The sequence below is a fragment of the Hemitrygon akajei genome, chromosome 21 (genome assembly GCF_048418815.1).
Source record: "Hemitrygon akajei chromosome 21, sHemAka1.3, whole genome shotgun sequence".
In the NCBI taxonomy this organism is placed as follows: domain Eukaryota; kingdom Metazoa; phylum Chordata; class Chondrichthyes; order Myliobatiformes; family Dasyatidae; genus Hemitrygon; species Hemitrygon akajei.
This window is the reverse complement of record NC_133144.1, coordinates 32,635,898-32,659,537: the sequence shown is the minus strand read 5'-3', so window position 1 is coordinate 32,659,537 and position 23,640 is coordinate 32,635,898. Positions and strand designations below refer to the sequence as shown.

The following is a 23,640-nucleotide window of genomic DNA, read 5'->3' as shown; positions in this document are numbered from 1 at the left end:
TGCGGCAACCCAGATATGCACCCAATGCTCCATCTGTGGCCTGCCAATGTTTTATGGAGCTGTATCATGACCTCCAGCTCTTATATGCCCAGTTCAAGGAGGCAGCCATCACTTTTTCCACCTGTACTGCCACCTTTAGGACTTGTACATCAAGATCCCTTAGTTTCTCAACTTCACTTAGGTTCTATCATTCAAAGTGTATGTGCTACCCTTATATGATCTCCCAAAATACATCATCTTTTTAGTATGTGCCTCATTAAAATAAGAAAGGCATATTGGTCAATGTGCTGCTTTATTAAGGTACGTTGTCTAGGAGCAGTTTCATTGTAGCGCAAGAGATTCTGCAGATGCTGTAAATCCAGAGAACATATACAGAATGCTGGAGGAACTCAGCATATCTTGGCACAAAACATCCTTTCCACAGATGCTGTCTGACCTGTTGAGTTCCTCCAGCATTTTTCATATGCTACTCCATTGTAGCATTCTAGTCGAAGTGTAAATACCCTGTATGATGACTGAGGTTGTCCAACAGCATAATGGTGTGAACTGATGCTCCACTTCAGCATGTTTCCCTGAAGCACAGTCATCTGTGTGAGGCTTCCCTTAACCTAGTGGATTGAGTGAGGGTTCATGTAATGACATGTCATGGTCTATACAATAATGCAATTCTCAGAATAATCTGCTGAGACTTTTACCTGAAAATTACATCATTCAACACTGGCAGTAAGTGTACTTTAAGTGATTGCAGATACAATTCCATTATTTCATTATAATGTGAATAAAACCAAAATTGAACACTCACTGCAAGGGCACCTAAGGGGAAACTTAAACATATTTATTTTATGACATACAACTAATTTTGTTTAGTTTCTGTTTTTTTTGCAATTTGATTTCTGAGTTTGTCTTTAGAACTAAATTTTGACATGCACTAAACATAGCTTCGATGCAATGTCCCACTGCATGGGCATATTGCGATCGATTTTATCACTTAACGTGGCATTCTGCAGAGCAAGATCAGAAGGCTGTTAGTGCTCAATAAAAGATTACTGCCATGGCTAATTATGTTGGTGAGCTTGCTTTCAAACAGCATTATTTAAAAGAAGCACTAGAACTTATAAACAGTTGGCTTTAATTGGTCACTAAAGACCAGCTCTATGAATGCTGTCTCTGTCCTTTGCTCAGAACTGATAATACCAGAACATGCCTCTGACAGCGTTTTGGAATGATTTTAACAAATGATCTAACATTTTCCACTAAAGAAGTCACAATCAACAGTGTATGACAAAACCAGTATCATTTGTCAGGGGAAAGAAAAGCATCCATATCAAATACAGGCTTGGTATCTTATTTGAAGAGTCAAACACCTATAGGTTTCCAACAAATTTCAAGTGTATTATCCTTAAACTTGCACAACCAGGCAGTTAATGTTTTGCAAACTAGCGACAAGCACTAATCTACATTAAAGAGATGGAAAACATTATCTTTCAAATACAAAGCAAGCTGAAAGCCCATTTCATTACAGCTTTCATTTGGCAAGATCTGTTGCAGCTTATTTAGGGTGGAGATCCATTAGCGTTTTTCATTTTGGTGATCATGTGTCTGATTTCTGCAAAAAGTGGCATTCAACTGTACATTCAAAATTTATGGAAGTGCACAATTTCCATTAGCTTGCAGCAGGAATTGAAATGAACTTTTCCCTTCATTTTCTGTTCACAGGGTTTCTGACATCACAGATGCAGGAATACTGAAGTAATACGTTTTAGCTCAGCCACCCTCAGGACCATTTCAAGACTCAATGTAAGAAGCCTGGCCTTAATTGTTAAACCCCCTGTTGTACAGACTGATAAAAACCCAAAGACATCATTAAGGTTAGTTTAGACTGTAGAGGGACACATAACATGCTGTAATGAAACATCACTCTCAGCCAATTGTTATTAATATAGCAGTGTGCCAGACTTTAACATCTGAATAAAAACATGCAAAATAAAACAATTTCTAACACTGGAATTCCTTTACATGCAGGAGCAAACTCTAAAAGCATGTATTTTGTAACAAGGCAGAACTGTTAATGGATGCAATACAGAATACAATCACACTTCCCCAGAATTATCTCAGTAATTTAGAGTGAGACCACTTATAAACCTCACTCACCTTTGCAAAGCAAAAAACATATTATTCCTTGAGCATATTCTATCTTCACAATAAAATTAATGATGAACAAATTTAAATTCTGCTTGTGCAAGTTAAGATACACCCAACTAATCTGAACCACACCCACACCCCATCCTACACCACATATTTCTGATGCTATAGCACCGGGCGTACCTTCATCAGCCTCAATTGCCTCAACTGTGGCTGTACAGAAGTGTGTAGTTGCATGCAAAATGAATGAGAAAGATGAGTAGCGTAGTATTTCATAAAAGAAGCAAAAAACTGAGTAGCATAATATATCATCTCCAGAAAGACTATAATGGAGCTCATATTCAGAACAGCTTTAAACACACATTAAAATACAATAAAGTTACAATACACAAATTGTACAATTTACTATGTGCATAATCTACAATATTGAAACATTAGTATAAAACACTAAAATTTCTCAGTATAGATTTTCTAACGTTATCATGACAAGGAAAGGAAAATCAAAAACAGAGCAGACATTTTATTCTTCAATAAACATGCAGAAGAGCAACACTAATTTGTACAGGGTCAGCCTGAGCAGACATGACCTAACATCAAACCCGAAGACCCCGTAGCATGAATTAAAAATGAAGAAGCAATCAAATGTTCAGAATCAGGAATTCCCAGCTTTGGATTTGTTTTTCTTTAGTTCTTTCATTTATCTGGTACCATTCTCAATCACAGCATGATTCAAATTCCATGCCAACCAATGAAGTGGATTAGAAATATGCACTGTTGCAATGCAGGAAACCTGGTAAACAACAAGCACCAAAAGGAAGCTGTCATATCCTGAGAAAGAAAGCTGGAAAACATAGAGGAGCAGAAATCGTGGAAATTAAATATTTTTTTTATGACAAGGTTTTTGGCCAGTTATTTCCCTTTGGCACTACTGAGCGATGGCTATCTAGATACTGTCTGCTGAATTCAAGTACACACCATCTGTTGGTGTCTATGGAACTGCTTCACAGAGCCAATCAGCATCATGTCACCTTAAACTTTTTTTCAGGAAAACCAGAAATGCACATATTCAGTAAGTTCCAACACCATGCACATCCAGCAAATTCACCACTGTAAAACACAAAACACAGAAGTCAATTTGGACTTCATGAGTTCCCAGTATTTCTAATGCTGTTAGGTAAAAAAAAAATCATTGGCGGTACACTACAAGAGCCTTTTTGCTCTTGGAAGTAGCCCCATAAAGCACAACAATGAAAGGTTAACAGGCCCTCAGTTTCAGGTTTCACCCAAAAGATGGGATGGCTCCTTAAAGAGTTTAGAAATCTCCTTACAGGATAATTTCATGCACAAGTCTCTGTAGTACGGAGTTCACTAATTTAGAATGAAAACAAGCATGAAAGAAGGCTTTTTCGTCTGTGAAGTATATTCTGGTTTCCAACAGAACCAACATCTCCATCAACTTCACCTTGATTCCTCAACCATCCAACCACACTAAGGATAACTTAGAGCAGCCAATTAACTTACCAAATAACACGTCTCTGGGATGTTGGAGGAAATCAGAGCAGCCAGAGAAAACCCAAGACATCACACTAAGAACGTGCAAACCAGAGGTCAGGACATCATCAAGAAGCAGTGCCTCAATAAAGCAATGTCTATCATTAAAGGCACTCACCATCTGGGACATAACCTCTTCTCGTTACTACCATTCATGCAATTATGAAGAAGGCACAGCATCAGATTTCTGAAGTTCATGAAACTGCGAACACTGCCTTGTTATTCGTCTTTTACTCTATTTATTTATAACTTATAGTTTTTATGTCTTGCACTGTACTACTACCACAAAACAACAAATTTATTGACATATGTTAGTGGTAATAAGTCTGATTCTGACTATTGGGGTGGACATATAGGAATATGAAAATCCACTCAACAATTCAGAAATGGTCCATGGACTATCTCATTATTCCTTTTCTTTTGCACTATTTATTTATTTTGTAAATTATAGTGATTTTATGTCTTTGCACCGCACTGTTGCCATAAAACAACACATTTCATGATAATAAAGCTGATTCTGATTCTGAGGATCCAGTCTGGGTTGCTGGAGCTCTGCATGATCCACTTCTGACATTGATGTAAAAGAGCTTTTATGTGGTGGCACTCATGTGCTGATCCCAGGACAGATCCTCTAATATGATAATGCCAAGTAATTTAAAGCTATTGACTCTCTGAGCAATGTAATCAACAGGCAAGAAACAGCACATCCTGTTGCCTTCCCCATCATTATGGGGGATTTTAACCAGGCCAGCTTGAAAGAGTCTCTAAATAATTATTACCAACATATCATTTGCAGTACCAGAGAAATCAATGCACTGGACCACAGTTACACCACCATCAAGAATGCCTACCATAGTACACCACGCCCACATTTGGAAACTCTGATCACCTGGCTGTACTTCTACTCCCTGAGTATATGCAGAGACTGAAGACTGCAGCACAGTAGCGAGGACCAAGAAGGTATGGACAAGAGAGGCGCAGGAGCACTTATAGAACTGCTTTGAATTGGTGAACTGGACTGTATTCAGGGATTCATCTTTGAGTCCAAACAAATATGCCACAGAAGTCACTGACTTCATTAAAACTTGTGTGGATGAGTGTCTGCCGATGAGAACTTACTGTAAATACCCAAACCAAAAGCAATGATGAACCAGGATTTCCGTAGTCTGCTGAGGGCTAGATCTGTGGCATTCAAGTCTGGTAAACCAGGTCTATACAAGAAAACCAGGTACGACTCATGGAGGATAATTTCAAGAGCTAAGGAACAACAACCCTGGCAGAGTTTGCAGGCCATTACTTCCTACAAAGCTAAACCTAGCATCATGAATGGCAGTGATCCTTCACTCCCAGACGAGCTCAACACCTTTTATGCTCGCTTTGAAAGGGAGAACAAAACTACAGCTATGCAACTCCCTGCAGCACCTGGTGACCTGTGACCTCTATCTCAGAGGCCAACGTCAGTCTGACTTTCAAGAGGGCGAACCCTCACAAGGCGAAATGCCCGGATGGAATACCTGGTAGGGCTCTGGAAACCTTTGCCAACCACCTGGCAGAGTGTTCAAAGAATTTTTCAATCTCCCACTGCTACAGTCGGAAGTCTCCATCTGCGTCAAAAGGGCAACAATTATATTAAGGCAGGGCAAGCTGCCTCAATGACCATTGACCAGTAGCACTGAGATCTTTGGTGGTGAAGTGCTTTAAGAGTTTGGTTATGGCTAGAATTAACTCCTGTCTCAGGAAGGACCTGGACCTACTGCAAATTTGCCTATTGCCACAATAGGTCTACAGTGGAGGCGATCTCATTGGCTCTTCACGCAGCCTTGGGTCACCTGGACGACACAAGTACCTATGTCAGGATGCTGTTTATTGACTACTGCTGAGCATTTAACACTATCACTCCTACAATTCTGATTGAAAAGCTCCAGAACCTGGGCCTCTGCACCTCCCTCTGTAACTGGATCCTCAACTTCCTAACTGGAAAACCACAACCTGTGCACACTGTAAATAACATCTCCACCTTGCTGACAATAAACACTAGTGCACCTCAAGGGTGTGTGCTTAGCCCACAGCTCTACTCTCTTTACAACATAGGCTGTGACTAGGCACAGCTCAAATGCTATCTATAAATTTGCTGATGATTCAACCATTGTTGGCAGAATTTCAGATGGTGACAAGAGGGCATACAGGAGCAAGATTTATCAGCTGGATGAATGGTGTTGCAGCAACAAATTGCACTCAACATCAGTGAGACCAAAGAATTGATTTTGGACTTTGGAAAGGGTAAGTCAAGGGAACACACACCAATCCTCATTGAGCAATCAAAAGTGGAAAGAATGAGCAATTTCAAGTTCCTCCGTGTCAATATCCTTGAAGATCTAACCTAGACCCACCATATCGAAGCAGCTACAATGAAGGCATGACAGTGGCTATAATCTGGAGTTTAGGAGAGTCAGTGGTGCCTAACAGTGACTCCTTTGCTTGCGTCTTCAGAAACAGCTCTATTTCCATCTTTAGTATCTCTATTTTTCCCTTTCAGGGTTCTTTTGAAGATGAAGACCGATGTCATGGCAGGAGATCAGTGTGTCCTCATGGGAGTCGGAAGATCTACGGCTATGTGCCCAGAGACCTGAGATCTTTGGACACAGAGCTCGGAAAAAGCAAAGCAACGGACTTCTGTTGTATGTTGAATACCAGGTGAACAAGTAGTCTTTGGGGTTCTGCAAGTCTGTGTCTTTGCTGCACATTTGAGTGCTTGGCGGTGATGCTTTTTTTTTGCTGGTGGGGGGAGGGGGATCATTGCTTGCTGCCACTAATGGGTGGGAGGGAGGGGAGCTGGGGACAGAACTTTGGGGTTTTAACTGTCATTCATTCTTCAGGGGCACTCCTCTGTTTTCATGGATGATTGCAAAGAAAAAGCATTTCAGGATGTATATGCATATTGTATACATTTCTCTGACATTAAATGCACCTTTGAGTTTGAGAACTTAAAAATTTCTCCAGATATACCATGAAGAACATTCTAACGGGCCACATCACCACCACTATGGTGTGTGTGTGGGGGGGGGGGGGGGGGGTTGCCTACTGCACAGTAAGCTGCAGAGAGTTGTAAACTTAGTCAATTCCATCAGGAGCACTAGCCTCTGTAGTACCCAGGACTTCAAGGAGCGATGCCTCAAAAAGGCGACATCCATCATTAAGGACCCCTATCAACCAGGTCATGCCTTGTTCTCATTCTCACTCAACAATTCATAAACTGCTTCTTCTTCTCCTCTGATATCTGATTTCTGAATGAGCATTGAACCCATGAACACTAACTCACTACTTGTTTTATCTCTATTTTTGCACTACTTATTTAACTATTATATACACACACTTTCTGTAATCCACATTTTTTCTCTATTATTATGCATTGTATTGTGCTGCTGCCACAGAGTCAACAAGTTTCATGACATATGACGGTGAATATTAAAACTGATTCTGGTTCTGATTCCTTTCACCTCCGATCCCCTGATAAAGACTGGCTCATAGACCTCGAGCTTCTTCCTTCTGTAGTCAATAATCAGCTCTTTGGTTTTGCAGGCGTTCAGTGACAGGTTGTTGCTGTTGATCATGAGTATCAAATGTGGCAAAGTAAATTGGAAGCAATACAAGAGAACTGTTGCTTCACATGGAATTTCCTAAATTTTTCATCTAGGAATGCTAATATATTCAACACTATTAAATTCAACAATTTTATACAATTAACTTTTCCAGCCTGTATGAGAATTGGCAGGTTTAATGAAAGATTATCAACCTATTAAGTTTGGCTTTCTCCCTCCACAGATGTTGCTGGACCTGCTGGGTATTTGCAACATTCACCCTTATGTAAAATTTCCAGCAACTACAACGCTTTGTAACTCAGTTTCCAACATTGCTTCCCCTCTCCTCTGTCCTTGTTCACGTTCTATTTACATCTTCTCCAGATAGATAAGTTGCAAATAACAGGCCATCAGACATACCTTGATAACCTCTTTGCAGTTGTTATACCACCATTGCCTCACTTAAACACTCAATATTTTGTTTTTATTATAAACGACAAATTATTTTCCATTACCATGAAAATTTCTCATTAAGTAGCTCTCCGATTACCTTGCAAAAATTTACAGAATCAGCTTCCATCAACTATTCAGTCAAAATCTTCAAACTCCTGCATTACTGCAAATATATCCCAACTCACCTCTAGTACTACCAAAGATAATAAATACAAATCTCCAGCTAATGAGCTACTTAACTACACATCTTTCATCCTACTGAAAAAAATTAATGAATCAGCTCACAACTTGAACTTCCCTGTTCAACTTCTCATAAAACACTCTATCTTCTCTAGTAATTATCCTTCACTTCTTCCATTGAGTGCAGCGCTGACAATTAAAACTTAGCCAGCAAATTTATAAAGTTCTTATAAGTTTGTTTTTATGATCTATTGAATTTAAGAAACTAAGTAATTCAAACCATTTTGTATCTACCTTATCAACTTGTCCATTGAGAGAGTGTGTGTGTGTGTGTGTGTGTGTGTGTGGACAGCAAGGTCTCCACACATTTCAATATTGCGCTGTATATATATTATCTTACTGCGCTTTTCTCCCAAGTAAACTTCTTCAACAATACCAATGTAAGGATACATGAATACAACTCTTTGACCCTTTTCCTATTTAACATGGAAATTGCTTTTACACTTTCGATGCTTTAGGAACAAAAAAGGTTTCATTCTTACAAAATAGGACAGAAAGCTATTTAGTGGATCCATAGGCAACACGAGTGAATCTGCAGATGCTGGAAATAAAATAAAAATCACAAAATGCTGGCAGAACTCAGCAGGCCTTACAGCATCTATGGGAGGAGGTAGTGACGACGTTTCGGGCCGAAACCCTTCATCGGGAGTGAAGTAACATGGGATGGTCGAGGGGGGATAAGTGGGGGGAGGGATAAAGTAGAGAGCTAGGAAGTGATAGGCTGGAGGGAAATGGACTAGGGGGAAGGTGGAGAATTATGGGAAATAAAAGAGAAAGAAAGGTAGGGCTGGGGGGAGATTATAGTGAGGGGGGAAAAAAGAGAGAGAAAGAGAACCAGACTAAAATAATAGATAGAGATGGGGGTAAAGGGGGGGCAGGGGTATCAACGGAGGTCTGTGAGTTGGATGTTCATGCCGGCAGGTATGAGGCTACCTAGGCGGGAGATAAGGTATTGCTCCATCGACCTGAGTGTGGCCTCATCTTGACGGTAGAGGAGGCCATGGACAGACATGTCGGAGTGGGAGTGGTCATCTGCTCTCAGGATGAGGCCTTTCATTCTAGGACAAAGGAGATGTCTTCCTTTTTTAAAGAAAGGGGCTTCCCTTCGTCCACTATCAACTCTGCCCTCCATCGCGTCTCCCTTATTTCACGCACCTCTGCCCTCACCCCATCCTGCTGCCAGCCCACCAGGGATAGAGTCCCCCGGTCCTCACCTATCACCCAACCAGCCTACAGATCCAACGTATAATCCTCCGTAACTTCTGCCACCTCCTACGTGATCCCACCATCAGCCACATCTTCCCCTATCCCCCACTCTCGGCTTTCCACAGGGATTGCTCCCTAAGCGACTCCCTTGTCCATTCATTCCCCCCATCCCTCCCCACCGACCTCCCTCCGGGCACTCATCCCTGCAAACGGAAGAAGTGCTACACCTGCCCCCACACTTCTTCCCTCACCACCATCCCAGGCCCCAGACAGTCCTTTCAGGTGAGGCACCACTTCACCTGCGAGTCAACTGGGGTGATACACTGTATCTGGTCCTCCCGATGTGGCCATTTATACATTGGGGAGACCCGCCACAGACTGGGAGACCGTTTCACCGAACACCGGCGCTCAGTCCTCCAGCAGTGGCGGGATCTCCCTGTGGCCACACACTTCAATTCCACAGACCACTCCCACTCCAACATGTCTGTCCATGGCCTCCTCTACCGTCAAGATGAGGCCACACGCAGGTCGATGGAGCAATACCTTATCTCCCGCCTAGGTAGCCTCCTTCCTGCCGGCATGAACATCCAACTGACAGACCTCTGTTGATACCCCTGCCCCCCCTTACCCCCATCCCTATCTATAATTTTAGTCTGGTTCTCTCTCTCTTTTCCCCCCTCAATATATCTCCCCCCAGCCCTACCTTTCTTTCTCTTTTATTTCTCATAATTCTCCACCTTCCCCCTAGTCCATTTCCCTCCAGCCTATCACTTCCTAGCTCTCTACTTTATCCCTCCCCCCACTTATCCCCCCTCGACCATCCCATGTTATTTCACTCCCGATGAAGTGTTTCGGCCCGAAACGTCGTCACTACCTCCTCCCACAGATGTTGTCTGGCCTGCTGAGTTCTGCCAGCATTTTGTGTTTTTATTAGTGGATCCATGTTTTCTTTTGGGTTTCTGCCATTTACTTTTATAGTGTGCCAAGAAATTATTGATAAATGGAAGTTATTATCACGTGGAAAAAGTAAAACACAGCAGGGTTAAAACATTACTTTTATTTATGGGATGTTTTGTTTTTTTGTTGTCTACTTCTAAGTGTCTTTAAGAGGGTTGTACTATCTGCCCCCTTGAACCAATGCAGAAGCATTGTTTTAGATACAGAGCTCTAGGTTTTAGACCCAGCAATGAACGACGATTCAAAAATCAGAACTGTATGCAATCTGGAGGGGAGCCTGCAGGTGGTAGCACTCCCCTGCCCTACTAGATTATATAAATATGCATAAATTGTATAATATAAATATACACACAGCAGGCTTGCTGAAATCAATAACTTCTCATATTAGTGATCTTTTAAGAGCTTGTTCATTTCCTGCTGTGAGAATGATTGAAGTTGAAACTATAGATTTTGATGGAAATTTAAAATAAAATCAACAAATGATGCCAAGATATTTATACTAATTTTCTTTTTGCACTTTAATCTACCGATTTTACAGGAAGGGATTAAATCTTGAGCTTCATGGGTGACAGCCATTTAAGATTACTCAATCTTAGTAAAAATCATGGGTGAACAAGAAATTTTGACTGGTAGGTTGATGATAGGGAAGGAATCAAAGCCAATGCTGATCTGCATCAACCTAGGTTCAAATTCTAAATTATCATTCCTAAAAAGCAGGAGCACAAACTTGATTGTACAACCCTACAATAAATCTTGGGCATTCCAGAGCTATAGGTCAACTAGTCATTAGGAAAAAAATATTGAACCACATCAGAGAAATTTTGTAAAATAGCTATGTTTAGAAGTTAAATACCTAACTCAAACTTACAATACTTTCAAGCAACCAACACATTTCAGTCTATGCCAGTTTTCAGTGTAATCTTGTCAATCCCACACTCTTATTTATTTATTTCCCTGTAATCTATTCATTCTCACATGCCCACTGACTCCCCTCTGTTCATCATTTCCAGACATGAAGTACAATGAAACAATTCTCAACGAACAGGATCATGTCATTTTACTTCCAGGTTTTTGCAAGGCTTTGCTCATTTCACTTCTTAAATTATTCAAATAAACACAAAGGGGCGAGTGATTTCTCAAATACTTTATCATGAATGTTATGTCATTTATTTATAGGCACTGCCAGCACAATTCATTACAATGAGAATAAGGCATAAGCTCAGCTGTAGCTGAATTTCAGAACATGCTGTCTGAAAAGCAACAGAACGCTATTACTTTATCTCCACAGTCCTTGTAAGCATAGACCTAATGAGTACTACTTCCTTTCTACTGTAGCACAGAATCTCAAAATCAGAAAACAGTTGTTACTCTCTCCTTGATCGATAAGAAAGTAAATACAAGTCACTGAGCTTCTGGGATGCAATGAGCCCCTATGATCAGCACATGAGCTAACACTTACTGTCATGTTCTAAAATATACAGCACAGTATTCTGGTTTCAATTCTATCCTTCAAAGTTACAATTTCTTGCAATCCATACAGTCAAGTATCAAAAGGAATGTATTGTGGATCAAAAGGATTATTTTAAACTTTGATTTGTAAAAACAAATTTTCAGTCAATCCTCAAATACTGTATTTCCAATAATCTTTTTGATTAAGTGAACAGTTTATTAAGTATATTTTATGATACAATAAACCAGGCACTTTTAAACTGCAACACTGAACTTCTGTATTGCCTAAATAAAGATGAAAAAAATCATAGCAAAGTAGTGGCTTTCTTCTTTGAGGAAGAATGTTCATGATTTGGAAGCAGTTCCACATAGGTTTAATTGGCAGAATGGGAAGGTTGACTAATGAGGAAATATTGAACAGGTTAGACTTCTACCCATTGGAGCCTACATTAACTGAATACACAATGTCTTCAGCAGTACCATCAGAATGGTTGTGAAGTGCATATTTTATTTTTTGGGTGAAACTAGAACTAGGAGGCACTGTTTCAAAATAAAGGGTTGCCCTTTTAAGAAAGATATGGGAGATTATTTTTAATCAGAGCACTGTGAGTCTTTGTAATTTATTTTCTTACAGGGTGGGGGAAGGAAAGTCATAGTCATGAAGAAATACAGCAGATACTGGCCCTTCAGTCCACTAAATCTGCTGCAACCATTTACACTAATGCTACTTGTACTCCTTACATTCTCATCAACTTCTCCCACGTTCTACTAACCTGTGCATTGGGGCAATTAACAGCAGCTAATTAACCTACCAACCCACATTTATTTTGTGAGGGAACCTGGGTAGTCACCTGAGTAAACTCCACACAACAGCCCAAGATCAGGACTGACCCCAAGTCCCGGGGGTTATGAGGCAGCAGCTCCTCTAGCTGCACCACTGTGCTGGTCTGTCACTGAACATTTTAAAGTAGAGATAGATGAACATTTAATTCACAAAGGATAAAGGTTATCATGGTTAGTTGGGAACTCATGGGTGATATTACAATCAGATCAGTCATGAGGTTCAAGGGACTTGAGTGGCCTAGTCTTGCTCCGAATTTGTACATTCACATGTTTATATAAAGCATAGAGGGGTGGGGAAAATTATATGCTTCTGAAATTAAGGAATGAAGTTTAATGAAGGGAAGCATTGAATAAAAGTGCATATCCATAGTTTAAAGAAGCTGTGGGGGGGGGGGGGGGTATAAACATTGAATTGATGCTAAAGGACTGGTGATACAGAATGCTAAACATGGCTACTGTTTTAACAAGATAAAGCTATGAGCAGATCTGCGGATGAGGAGCTTACAATTAATTCTACTGGGTCATTGAGCTGAAAGGAATAGCATAGTTCCTCCTGTTGTATGTACTCTGAGAGCAGTATCTCCAGATAAACCTACCATATTATGAACATACCGCTTATCCATCATTTTCCGGCCTGGAAACCATCTCGAAAATTATCCTCTCACTTCAAATACCATTCCACAACTCAATAAATAAAACCTATCTAGCTGAAAACTGGCTTCATCACTCTCTTCCAAAAATTCTTGGCTCCTCAGGCCTTGAAAACTATTCTCCTAGCTCTAAGCTTCCTTCCAATTCAAAGCCTTGAACACAGTATTACCTCTCATCTGTTTGAATCTTTCCTGTAATTTGACTTTTGAACTGATCTCATCCCAAATAAGATCTGCCCATGACAATATTGAAGAAGCTCTTGATTAGTGTATGTCTCTGGAAAATAATCCCCTCTCTTTCTTTGACCCATGCCTTGCCTCTGACACAGTATCACAAACACGAGAAAATCTACAGATGACAACACACACAAAATGGGAAAGAGTAAACAGCCAACAATTCAGGCTGAGATCCTTCATCAGGGCTGGAAAAACAAGATGAGAAGTCAGAGCATAAAGGTGGGGTGAGGGAAGAAAGAAGTACAAGATGGTAGGTGACTAGTAAAACCAGGAGAGGGTGTAGGGGTGAAGTAATGAGCTGGGAAGTTGATAGGTGTTAGAGATAAAAGGCCTGAGAAGGGGGAAGAGCACTAGAGGGAGGTGATGGGCAGGTGAGAGGGGGAAAGAGGAATGGGGTAATGGTTAAGGGGGGGAGGGGAGGGTTTACCAGAAGTTCAAGAAATCAATGTTCATGCCATCAGTTTAGAGGCTACCCAGACAGAATATAAGGTGGTGCTCCTCCATCCTGAGCATTGCCTCATTGCAGCAACAGAAGAGACCACGGACTGACACATTGGAATGGGAATGGGAAGTAGAAATGGAAAGGGTGGCCACCAGGAGATCCCATGTCTCTGCAACTTCAGCCATTTCCAATGGGATCCCACCACCAAACACATCTTCCTCACTTTCTGTTGGGATCGCTCTCTACTCTATACCCTTGTCCATTCACCCCTTCCCATTGATCTGCCCCCTGGTACTTAACCTTACAAGCCAAATGAGTGCCATACCTGCCCCGTACACCTCCATCCTCACTACCATTCAGGGCACCAAACAGTCGTCCAGGTGAGGCGATACTTCACGTGTGAGTCTGCTGGGATCATCTACTGTATCTGATTCTCTCAGTGTGGGCTCCTGTATATTGATGAGACCTCTTTGCCAAGCACCTACACTGTCTGCAAGTAAAAGCAGGATCTCCCAGTGGCCACCCATTTGAATTCTACTTCCCATTCCAACATAACAACCTATAGCCTTCTCTACTGCTGTGATGAGGCCACACTCAGGTCAGAGGAGTAACACCTTATATACTGTCCAGGTACCCTCCAACCTGACGGCATGAATGTCAATTTCTTGAATTTCTGATAATTGCCCTTACACCCTTCACCATTCTACCCCCCCCCCCCCCATTTCCCTCTCTCATCTTATCTCCTTACCTGCCCATTACCACCCTCTGGTGCCACTCCCCCTTCCCTTTCATCCATGGTCTTCTGCCCTATCAGATTTCCCCTTCTCTATCCCTTTATCTCTTTCACCAATCAACTTCCTAGCTCACTCCTCCCACCCTCCCCATTTCACCTATCACCTGCAATCTTGTACTTCTTCCTCCCCGCCCTCTGCCTTCTTGCTCTGACTTCTCATATTTTGTTTTTACAGTCTTTAGAAAGGGTCTCAGCCTGAAGCATCAACTGTTTACTCTTTTCCATAGATGCTGCCTGGCCTGCTGAATTCCTCGAGCATTATGTGTGTGTTGCTCTGACATAGTACAACTGTATTGAAGATTGTAGGCACTACAACAAACACTTCACCTCCAGTAGTCCATTGGAAGGAGCTATTCTTGCTTGACTACAAGAATCACTTCTATTTCTCAAATGCACGAGCCTTCTCAATGGTATTATCTAGAATTACCACATCAGTTTCCATCTATATGGTCAAGACACATTGATCTATTTCACCACAGCTCTACGGACATTGTAATGTCTGGTTTGTGACTCTGCTTGACCCAAACATCAAATGGATAAGAAGAAGTGCTTTCCAATTAGATTGGTGATCATCTTTGTCCCTACTATAAACTATGTTTATTGGTCACCATTTCATTCTTGGTAACTGAAAAAAACCTAAGCCAGACCACTTGCAGTCCCAGCAAGAACTAGTCTATGAGATGAGCTTCATGGTATTGTTGCAATGATCCATATTGCTTCAGCAGATAATTAAAGCAATGTAACAGATTTTAAGAAAATATTTCCAGGCAACTTCCTTTATGTGACATCTGAAGAGAAAAATGCATAATTATTTCTTAGTACATTCCAGTGCTGCTGAGACATAAGCAGAAGACTGATCAACCCAGTCTGGGTTACCTGGACAAGGGTGCCTGATGTTGAAAGACCCAAAACACCCAACAATCTCAGGTTACATCACTAATGATGCGTCCCAGTGTATCCTAAAATGTATCTCAGCTTCATGGATTATGTTTAAGCTGCTCCTATGTCAGTTTTAAAGCTGCTTTAGCTCAGCTCCAATTGAAATGAATGGCAAATAGTGGAATGTCCTGTAATTCCAGTTCAGTTGCTCATTCCATTTGCTCACTGTGTGCACTTGCCAGCAGGAATGCCCTTCATTAGTCAGGCTTAACCAGTTAATACTTACTGGTATATAGCAGACAAACTAGACTCTGAAATGTGGCTTACAAGTTTGATTGGTGAAATAACTGAGCCATGCAAAATGATGAGGAGCATGGACAACATTTTCAAATGAAAGAATAGTCTGTCAAACATATTTCCTCTTGGACCTTCCAATACAATCTGATCTAGGTGTGGAGCAGGGGGCACCAAATAGACAATGTGAAAGATTATGCTGATTTTTGAAGAAATTAAGTGGCAGCATGAGAAGGACCAGATCATTTAGGACAATTTCCTATGCCCACAGCTTTGTGATTCAGATGCAAGAATGTACTTAAGAACATTTGGGGAATATATTCAAAATCTAATTTCAGCCCTACAATATTCAGTTCAAACGTTGAGGTAAATAAAACACTAACACTTCCAAGTTAAATCATAATTAAGAGACTGCATGGGTCAACTCAACAAATATGCTCTGCACTTACTAGGCCATCTGGCAACAATGATACATATAAATGCAGGTCAAAATGCAACTCCTTTAAGGCTGTTAGTACCTTTCCTAACACTGAGCAGCATCCAGCATCTTTATGCTTCTAAAACAAATTGTTTTTTTTAAAAAATATGAAGCCTACCTATTCTCCTTTAATAAAAAAAATTGCAAGAAATAGGGTCTGGAATTAAAACTTACATTGCTAAATGAGCTGTATATCATCAAAAGATCTTTATCTCCAGAAAGCCTACTATGTGCAATATATGAAGAAAATCTGATCACGAGGACTTCAGCAATTTATGATGGCACATTGTAATTTCTATTGGAAATGGAAAATTCAAAGGATTAAGGCATCAATGCCATAGTCAAGATTTTTGTTTAAAATTTGGTTGTCAAAAATTCTAACGTACGTGAAAATAACTTGCGGTTGTGTAGCATTTAGTTAAGTACTTATTCAGTACTCAAGTGCAAAAATACACAATATACATATATACAGTAGAAATACAATGCCATCAGTTAGCACAACACTATTATATCCAGGGCATTGGAGTCTGGAGTTCAATTCTGGCCTCCTCCGTAAGAAAGTTTGTACATTCTTCTCATGTGTGTGTGGGTTTCCTCCGGGTGCTCCGGTTTCCTCCCACATTCCAAAGGCGTACCGGTTAGTAGGTTAATTGGTCATTATAAATTAGCCTGTGATCAGGTTAGGGATTAAATCAGTGGGTTGCTCTGTGGCGTGGCTCGGTGGGCTAGACGGGCCTGCTCCATGCTGCATCTCTAAATAAAACAAGGGATCACACCACTAATTGTATAGTTAAACTTACCTTGGTCGTAATTAAAGATTAAAAACCCATAAAAATTGAATACATCATTAAATAATTAAGTAAAACAAATAGCAATGACAGTTGGCAGTGCTTGTGAAAAGCAGAATATACAATAAATTTAATGTACTTTTGGAGAAACCAAAGTGCATAACTGAATGTGAGAGTATGAATTTTCAAGACATTTAAATATGTGCCACTTCAAAGGCATGCAATAAAATTGTGGCTTTTCAATCTTCAGGGCGCATGGCTATTCCAACAGAAGGTTTGCAAGAGCAAAGTCAAAAGTTGTTTTACCTCCCACCAAATAGCAGGGTACAATAGCCAGGAAATAAAATGGGGGCTACTGTTACTAATGTCTGGTGCGTGGCCATGTGGTTAAGGCATTGGACTAGCTATCTGAAGGCCGTGGGTTTGAGTTCCAGCCAAGGCAACGTGTGTATCCTTGAGCAAGGCACTTAACCACACACTGCTCCAATCCACCCAGCTGAAAATGGGTACCAGCAAAAGCTGGGGGTTAACCACACGAAAGACTGGTATCCTATCCAGAGGGGAGTCTTGTACTCTCAGCCACTTCACATCACAGAAACCAGCATAAGCACTGGCCTGATGAGCCTATAAGGCTCGGGACAGACTTTAACTTTAACAAGGTCTTGTTAATCTTGGCCAAGATATACATGAACTGATGATCAAATTTACTGATACAAAGTGTAAGGACATTGCATTCTGCTAAAATTAAAGGTGGAGATGAGCCTGGTACCAATAGATTTTGAGAAAACAAAACAATGACAGAAACAGAACTGATACGTAGATATTTAAAAGGTAAATAGGTAGAAAAGCAAATACAAGGAAATGTCAATTTTTATTCCGTGCTAGCACATAACTAAACCAATAATTGGACAATTGTGGATAACTTACTGTAAAGATAATATCGGCATTGCAAAAATAACTCCAGGAATAAGTTTTATTTTGCAGTCAAACAGAAAAACTCAAAAAAAAAGTTTAACACAATTTTAAGAAAAGGTGAAGGAAGAAAAACAGACATCACTGCTTGGTGAATCAATAACAAGGGTATCACCAGACATGAATAACTCAAGAATGAGAGATTTTTTTTTTGTTTCACATTGAGGATTTCACAACACTTATTTTACAAGTGACCTAAGACACAGATACTGTAGTATCAAATAAAGGCATAATGGAAAGACATGATTAGCTTAATTTAACTTATATTCACACAGAATATCTTCTAAAATGCTATACACATGCACACACTTGCATACATTGACATATGAATGGGAATGGGACTCAGAAGGAGGATAGTAAGGACAAGAAACAGTCAAATGTAGAAAGAAAACGAAGTCAGAACATACAAATACTTGACAAGGCAAATGGGAGGAAAGAAAGTCTAAACTTTGATCATTTTAATGCAAAAAGTCAAATAAATAAGTAAAAGTGAACCAATTAACACATGGGAATGTGATTTTTGCAGCCATCACAAAGATGAGCAGAACCAGAATTCAGCATTTCAGGAGTAGAAAATCTTCAGACGTGATGGGAGCATGGATGTAAAGGAGATGTCATTGCAAAATTAATCAAAGAGTCCTATAACAAGGGAGGATATTATATAAGGCTCCTCAAATGAGGCAATGTGGTGGAGGTTAGAAACCAAGAGAAATTAATCGCATTGCAGGAGATGTATTACAGGTGTCCAATAAACAGCACAATATAGGGGAGCAGATATGTAGGCAAACAGTAGTGTAAAATATAATAGGGTATTAGGTTATGGAATTCAGGATAATTTAGTAAGCTGAATTCAAAATTGGTGGCTTGGTGTTTAGAGACATAGGGTAATGGTGGAAGGTTGTTTTAGCCATTAAAAACCTGCATCACAGGGATTTATGCTGTGATCTCTGCTTTTTGTTATATACATTAATGACCTGAACGTGAATATATGAGGTATGATGAGTAAATTTCCTAATGGCATTAGTGAAGATGGTTAACTGTCAGCTGTAGTAAAATATTTATCAGTTAGTCGGAGGATCAAAAAAATGGCAGGTAGAAGTTAATTCTGAAAAATGTGAGGCAATGCATTTAGGGACGTAAGCCATGCACAATAAACTAGAGGACCTGACAAAGTACTGAGAAACAAAGAGACCATGGTCTCTATGTCCAAGATCCCTAAAGGTATATAGGACAAATGTCTTCACTCATAAAGGAATAAACCATAGGAGCAGAAAGGCAACGGTACAACTTCATAAATTATGAATAGACATCAGTGCAGTCCTGTGTACAGTTCTGGTCAGCACACATGATTACAGTAGGATATGATTGCATGAGAGGGTACAGAGGAATTCACCAGGGATGAAGTGTTGCACCAATGAGGAGAGACTGGCTAGGCTGGATTTATTTTCCTTAGACCGAGGAAAGCTGAGGGGAAACCTGAATGAGTATTTAAAATTAAGACTGGCACAGATAGTGACAAAACCTTCCCCTTGACAGTGGCATTCATAGCCACAGACAATCTGTATATGGGGCTGGATGAATTAATCAAGATCTTAAGTGACCACAATTTAGTAAGGGATAAAAGATTTGAGGATTTCAGAGGAAATTTTCCACCCAGAGAATGGTGGAAGTTGGAATGCACTGTACAAGGAGGTGATACAGATATTCTTACAGCATTTAAGGATTTTGCTGAGCAGATGAAACACAATAGTATAGAAGACTAAGTGCTGCTGGGAAAAGTGTAATTGATGACCAGCACCGTTATGGGGGCCAAAGGCCATGTTTCAAGGCAATATGACCTTATCCTGAAATATCTTCGAGTGAGCGTGAAATATTCTGAAAGCAGCGCTCTCCTTCTGGTGTTGCAAAGTACTTGAATCAAACCAGTTTATTTTTGGAGTTGCATAGAGTATTTTTATTTTGAAATAAAACAATTCTGCACAATTTAATGAAGCGTAATCACAAGTTAGAATGAGTTTCTTCCCATTTCCATTGAAATAGAGCCTTAAAAGATTTGAGCAGAATTTCAAACACTCACTCTGGCACAAGCAACCATCTAAAGTGTAAACATAAGTCATTAACATACAAACTGCACAACATTTCCGGCAAAGATGCTTCTGACAAAATTACACAGACATGTATCCACACCTAACACTGATGGACAGAATCATAGATGACAGCTTTATCTGCAGAAAGAAAGGCATGTTACAAGGTCAGAAAGCAATTCAGACAAGTTGGCATAGTGAGACTCTAGTACACAATTAACATAAATATGAACAGAAGACAAATACTTTGGTGTCATATCACTGAGTATGTGATAACACAGATTTATAAATACATGTTTTCCATGGTCACTGCTCCTTATTTATCCCTTCCCAAGTGTAGCATACACTATTCACAATGAAAATAGTTTTAGCAAGTAGAATTGGACTTGCAAGTGGTTATATTACTAGCAAATAAAGCTTCCCACGTGTGTACCTGATTAATTCCAAGGATCACATTATGAAGCCTGTCTACATAGAAGATACCTCTGAAGGTTTTAATTTACAAGATTCAAAATATTTGAATATCAAAAAGTACAACATACCAGATGACTCTACTAAAGTAATCAATATTTCTAAAAATATCAACACTCCTAACCTCAAGCAGCTTTGAAACAAAAGGAAAAGCTAGGAAGATTGAACTAGTTAATTTCTGTGAGAAAACATGGCTATCACATTTATACTCACACAGCGTGCATTCAAACTGCCTGGGTTATATGTAACATTACACTTCATCAGCCACCAAGACAGGAGCTAAAAAGCATCACAAATTCCCAACAAGCATTATGTGCTGTGCTTGTGAAACAGTGAGACGTGCCCCAATCCACCTGAGGCACAGGAAGACGCAATGCATCATTACCACTTTGTAGAGTCTGTCGTCCTCCTGCCAACACGCCACTTGGTAGCATCCCAGTTGGTGTTAATCCCTTCAGTGTCAACACACTCTCACTTTCCTCTCTGTAAATATGGATAATTGAGAATGCACTCAGGACCAATGTACATTGTAAAGGAAATAAAATTCTTACAAAATGTTTATTGAAGATGTTTTGTCATTTGCCTTTTGTTACAGAAGTAACTAATATCCTGGAACAAGCACTCATTCAACAGTTTTCATCAGAATTACTGTTAATCAAGTCCATCCAATTCACAGAATTCACCATATGTATCAGAAACAGCTGAGCAAGCAAATAACGATCAACAGAAACACGCTTCAAATGGACACTGACTCCTTAAACAAGGCAGTGCTAACATTAACTGAAATCATGTTATTTTAGATCAAACTTAGGATCTTCTCATTCAGTGTCACAACTTTACAGATTAACCACTCATGCAGCTATTGCCTTGCAACACCAAATTTTATCACTTTGATTTGAAAACATACAGCAATTTGGGAAGTACTATACAATACATAAGAATTAATGGAAAGGAAACAAACTGCAAAGAACAACCTTACATTAGTTAACACACCTACCAAGTGCCTTAAAAACCATAAGACATTGGTGCAGAATTAGAACATTCACCTCATCGAGCGTGCTCCCCCATTTCACCATGGGTGATTTATTTTCCCACTCAACCCCATTCTCCTGCCCACTCCCCATAGCCATTGATGCCCATACTAATCAAGAATCTATTAAGCTTTGTTTTAAATATATCCAATGACTTGCCCTCCACAGCAGTCTGTGGCAATGAATTTCACAGATTCACCACCCTCTAGCTAAAGAAATTCCTTCTAATCTGTTCCAAAATTACAGCCTTCCATTATGAGACTGTGTTTTCTAGTTGAAATGAATGCTAACATTGCACTTACCTTCCTTACTACCAACTCAACCTGCAAGTTAGCCTTTAAGAAATCTTGCAAGAGGACTTCAGAGTGCATTTACATTTCTGCTCCCCATTTAGAATATAGTCTACAGCTTTATTCCTTCTACCAAAGTGCATGACCATATAATTCCTTAAATTGGATATCATATGCCACTTTTTTGCTCATTCTCCTAATTTGTTCAAGTCCTTCTATAGACTCCCTGCTTCCTCAACACTGCCATCTTCCACAAACTTGGCCATAAAGCCATCAATACCATCAAGATCATTAACGTGCAACATGAAAAGCAGCGAACACACCACCTACCCTGCAGAACACAATTAGTCTCCAGCAGCCAAACAAAAAAGGCTCCTGTCATTCCCACTCTTGGCCTCCTGCTAGTCAGCCAATCTTCTGTCCATGCAAGTAACTTTCCTGTATTATCTTATCTTGTTCAGCAGTCTCAAGTGTGGCACTTTATTAAAAGACTTCTGAAAATCTAAGTAAACAACATCTACTGACTCTATTTTGTCTATCCTGCTTGCTATTTCCTCAAAGAATTGTAACAGATTTGTCAGGCTGAATTTCCCGTTAAGAAAACCATGCTAGATTTGGCCTATTTTATCATCTGCCTCCAAGTACCTCAGAACTTAACAATAATAATGATCTCTAACATCTTCCCAACTACTGAGGTCAAGCTAACTGGTCTGTAATTTCCTGTCTTTTGCCTCCCTCCCTTCTTAAAGAGTGGTGCGACATTTCTAATGATTCTTGAAAGATCATCTCTACTGCCTCCACAACCTCTTCAGCTACCTCTTCCAGAACCCTATGGTAAAGTCTATCTGGTTCGGTTGACTTATCTACCTTCAGATCTTTCAGTTTACCAAACACCTCATGCTTAGATATAGCAACTACTACACTCACTTCTGCTTCAGATACTCTTGAATTTCCAGCATACTGCTGGTGTTCACTGCAAAATACTTAATCAGTTTGTCTGCCATCCAATTACCCCCTCTCCAAGCATCACTTTCTCACAGTCTGATGACCACTCTTGCCTTTCTTTTACACTTTACATATCTGAAAAATATATTTTGCTCTCTTCTTTTATGTTATTGGCTAGATTACCTTAATTCATCTTATTATTTTTCTAGTTGCCTTCTCTTGTTTCTTAAAAATTCTCCATCTTCTAATTTCCCACTCATTTTTGCCATATTGTATGTTCTTTTGCTTATGCTGTCATTGATTTCCCTTGTCATCCACAGTTGCCTTATCCTCCCTTTAGAATGCCTCTTCGTCTTTTGGATGAACTGATCCTGTGCCTTCCTACTTACTCCCAGAAATTACAGCAATAGCTGCTTTACTGTCAGCTCCTATCTCATGTCTGTGTAGTTACCTTTACTAGCAAACATCCAATTCTAGCTTCTCCGTTTCAAACTGTAGGTTGAATTCTACAATATTACTATCACTGTCTTAAGTTACTGAATCAAATCTGATTCATTGCAGAATACCCAATACAGAACTGCCTCTTCCCTTGAGGGCTCGACAACAAGTTGCACTAAAAAGTCACCTCACATGCATTCTACAAATTCCTTCTCTTGGGATCCAACACTAACCTGATTTTCCCAATCTACCTGTGTACTGAACTTCCCCATGACCATTGTAACATTGTCCTTTTCACATTCTTTTTCTATCTCTTGCTGTAATTTGTATACCACATCCTTGCTACAGTTCAGAGGCCGTATTTAACTCTCATCAAAGTAATTTTACCCTTGCAGTTTGTTAACTCTACCTGCAAAGATTCTACAGCCT

At 40.0% G+C, this 23,640-nt stretch overlaps 2 protein-coding genes across 4 annotated transcripts in view; one reads left to right on the top strand and one right to left on the bottom strand.

The window, feature by feature from the left end:
* Window positions 1-23,640, top strand: part of LOC140714474 (fatty acid-binding protein, intestinal-like) — a 559,271-nt gene that overhangs the window by 216,863 nt on the left and 318,768 nt on the right. The gene's annotated exons all lie outside the window — the stretch shown is intronic.
* The window catches only part of LOC140714197 (serine/threonine-protein phosphatase 2B catalytic subunit beta isoform), a 97,033-nt gene that overhangs the window by 3,981 nt on the left and 69,412 nt on the right, over window positions 1-23,640 (bottom strand). The window contains exons 12-14 of one of the 3 annotated variants that reach the window (XM_073025112.1): window positions 20,893-20,990; window positions 20,140-20,177; window positions 2,326-2,355 (exon numbers count right to left, since the gene is read on the bottom strand). In XM_073025112.1, the coding sequence (XP_072881213.1) occupies window positions 20,140-20,177; window positions 20,893-20,990 (136 nt within the window). In that variant the 3' untranslated portion in view covers window positions 2,326-2,355. The remainder of the gene's footprint in view (window positions 1-2,325; window positions 2,356-20,139; window positions 20,178-20,892; window positions 20,991-23,640) is intronic. The other 2 variants (XM_073025110.1, XM_073025111.1) reach the window with 2 other exon arrangements.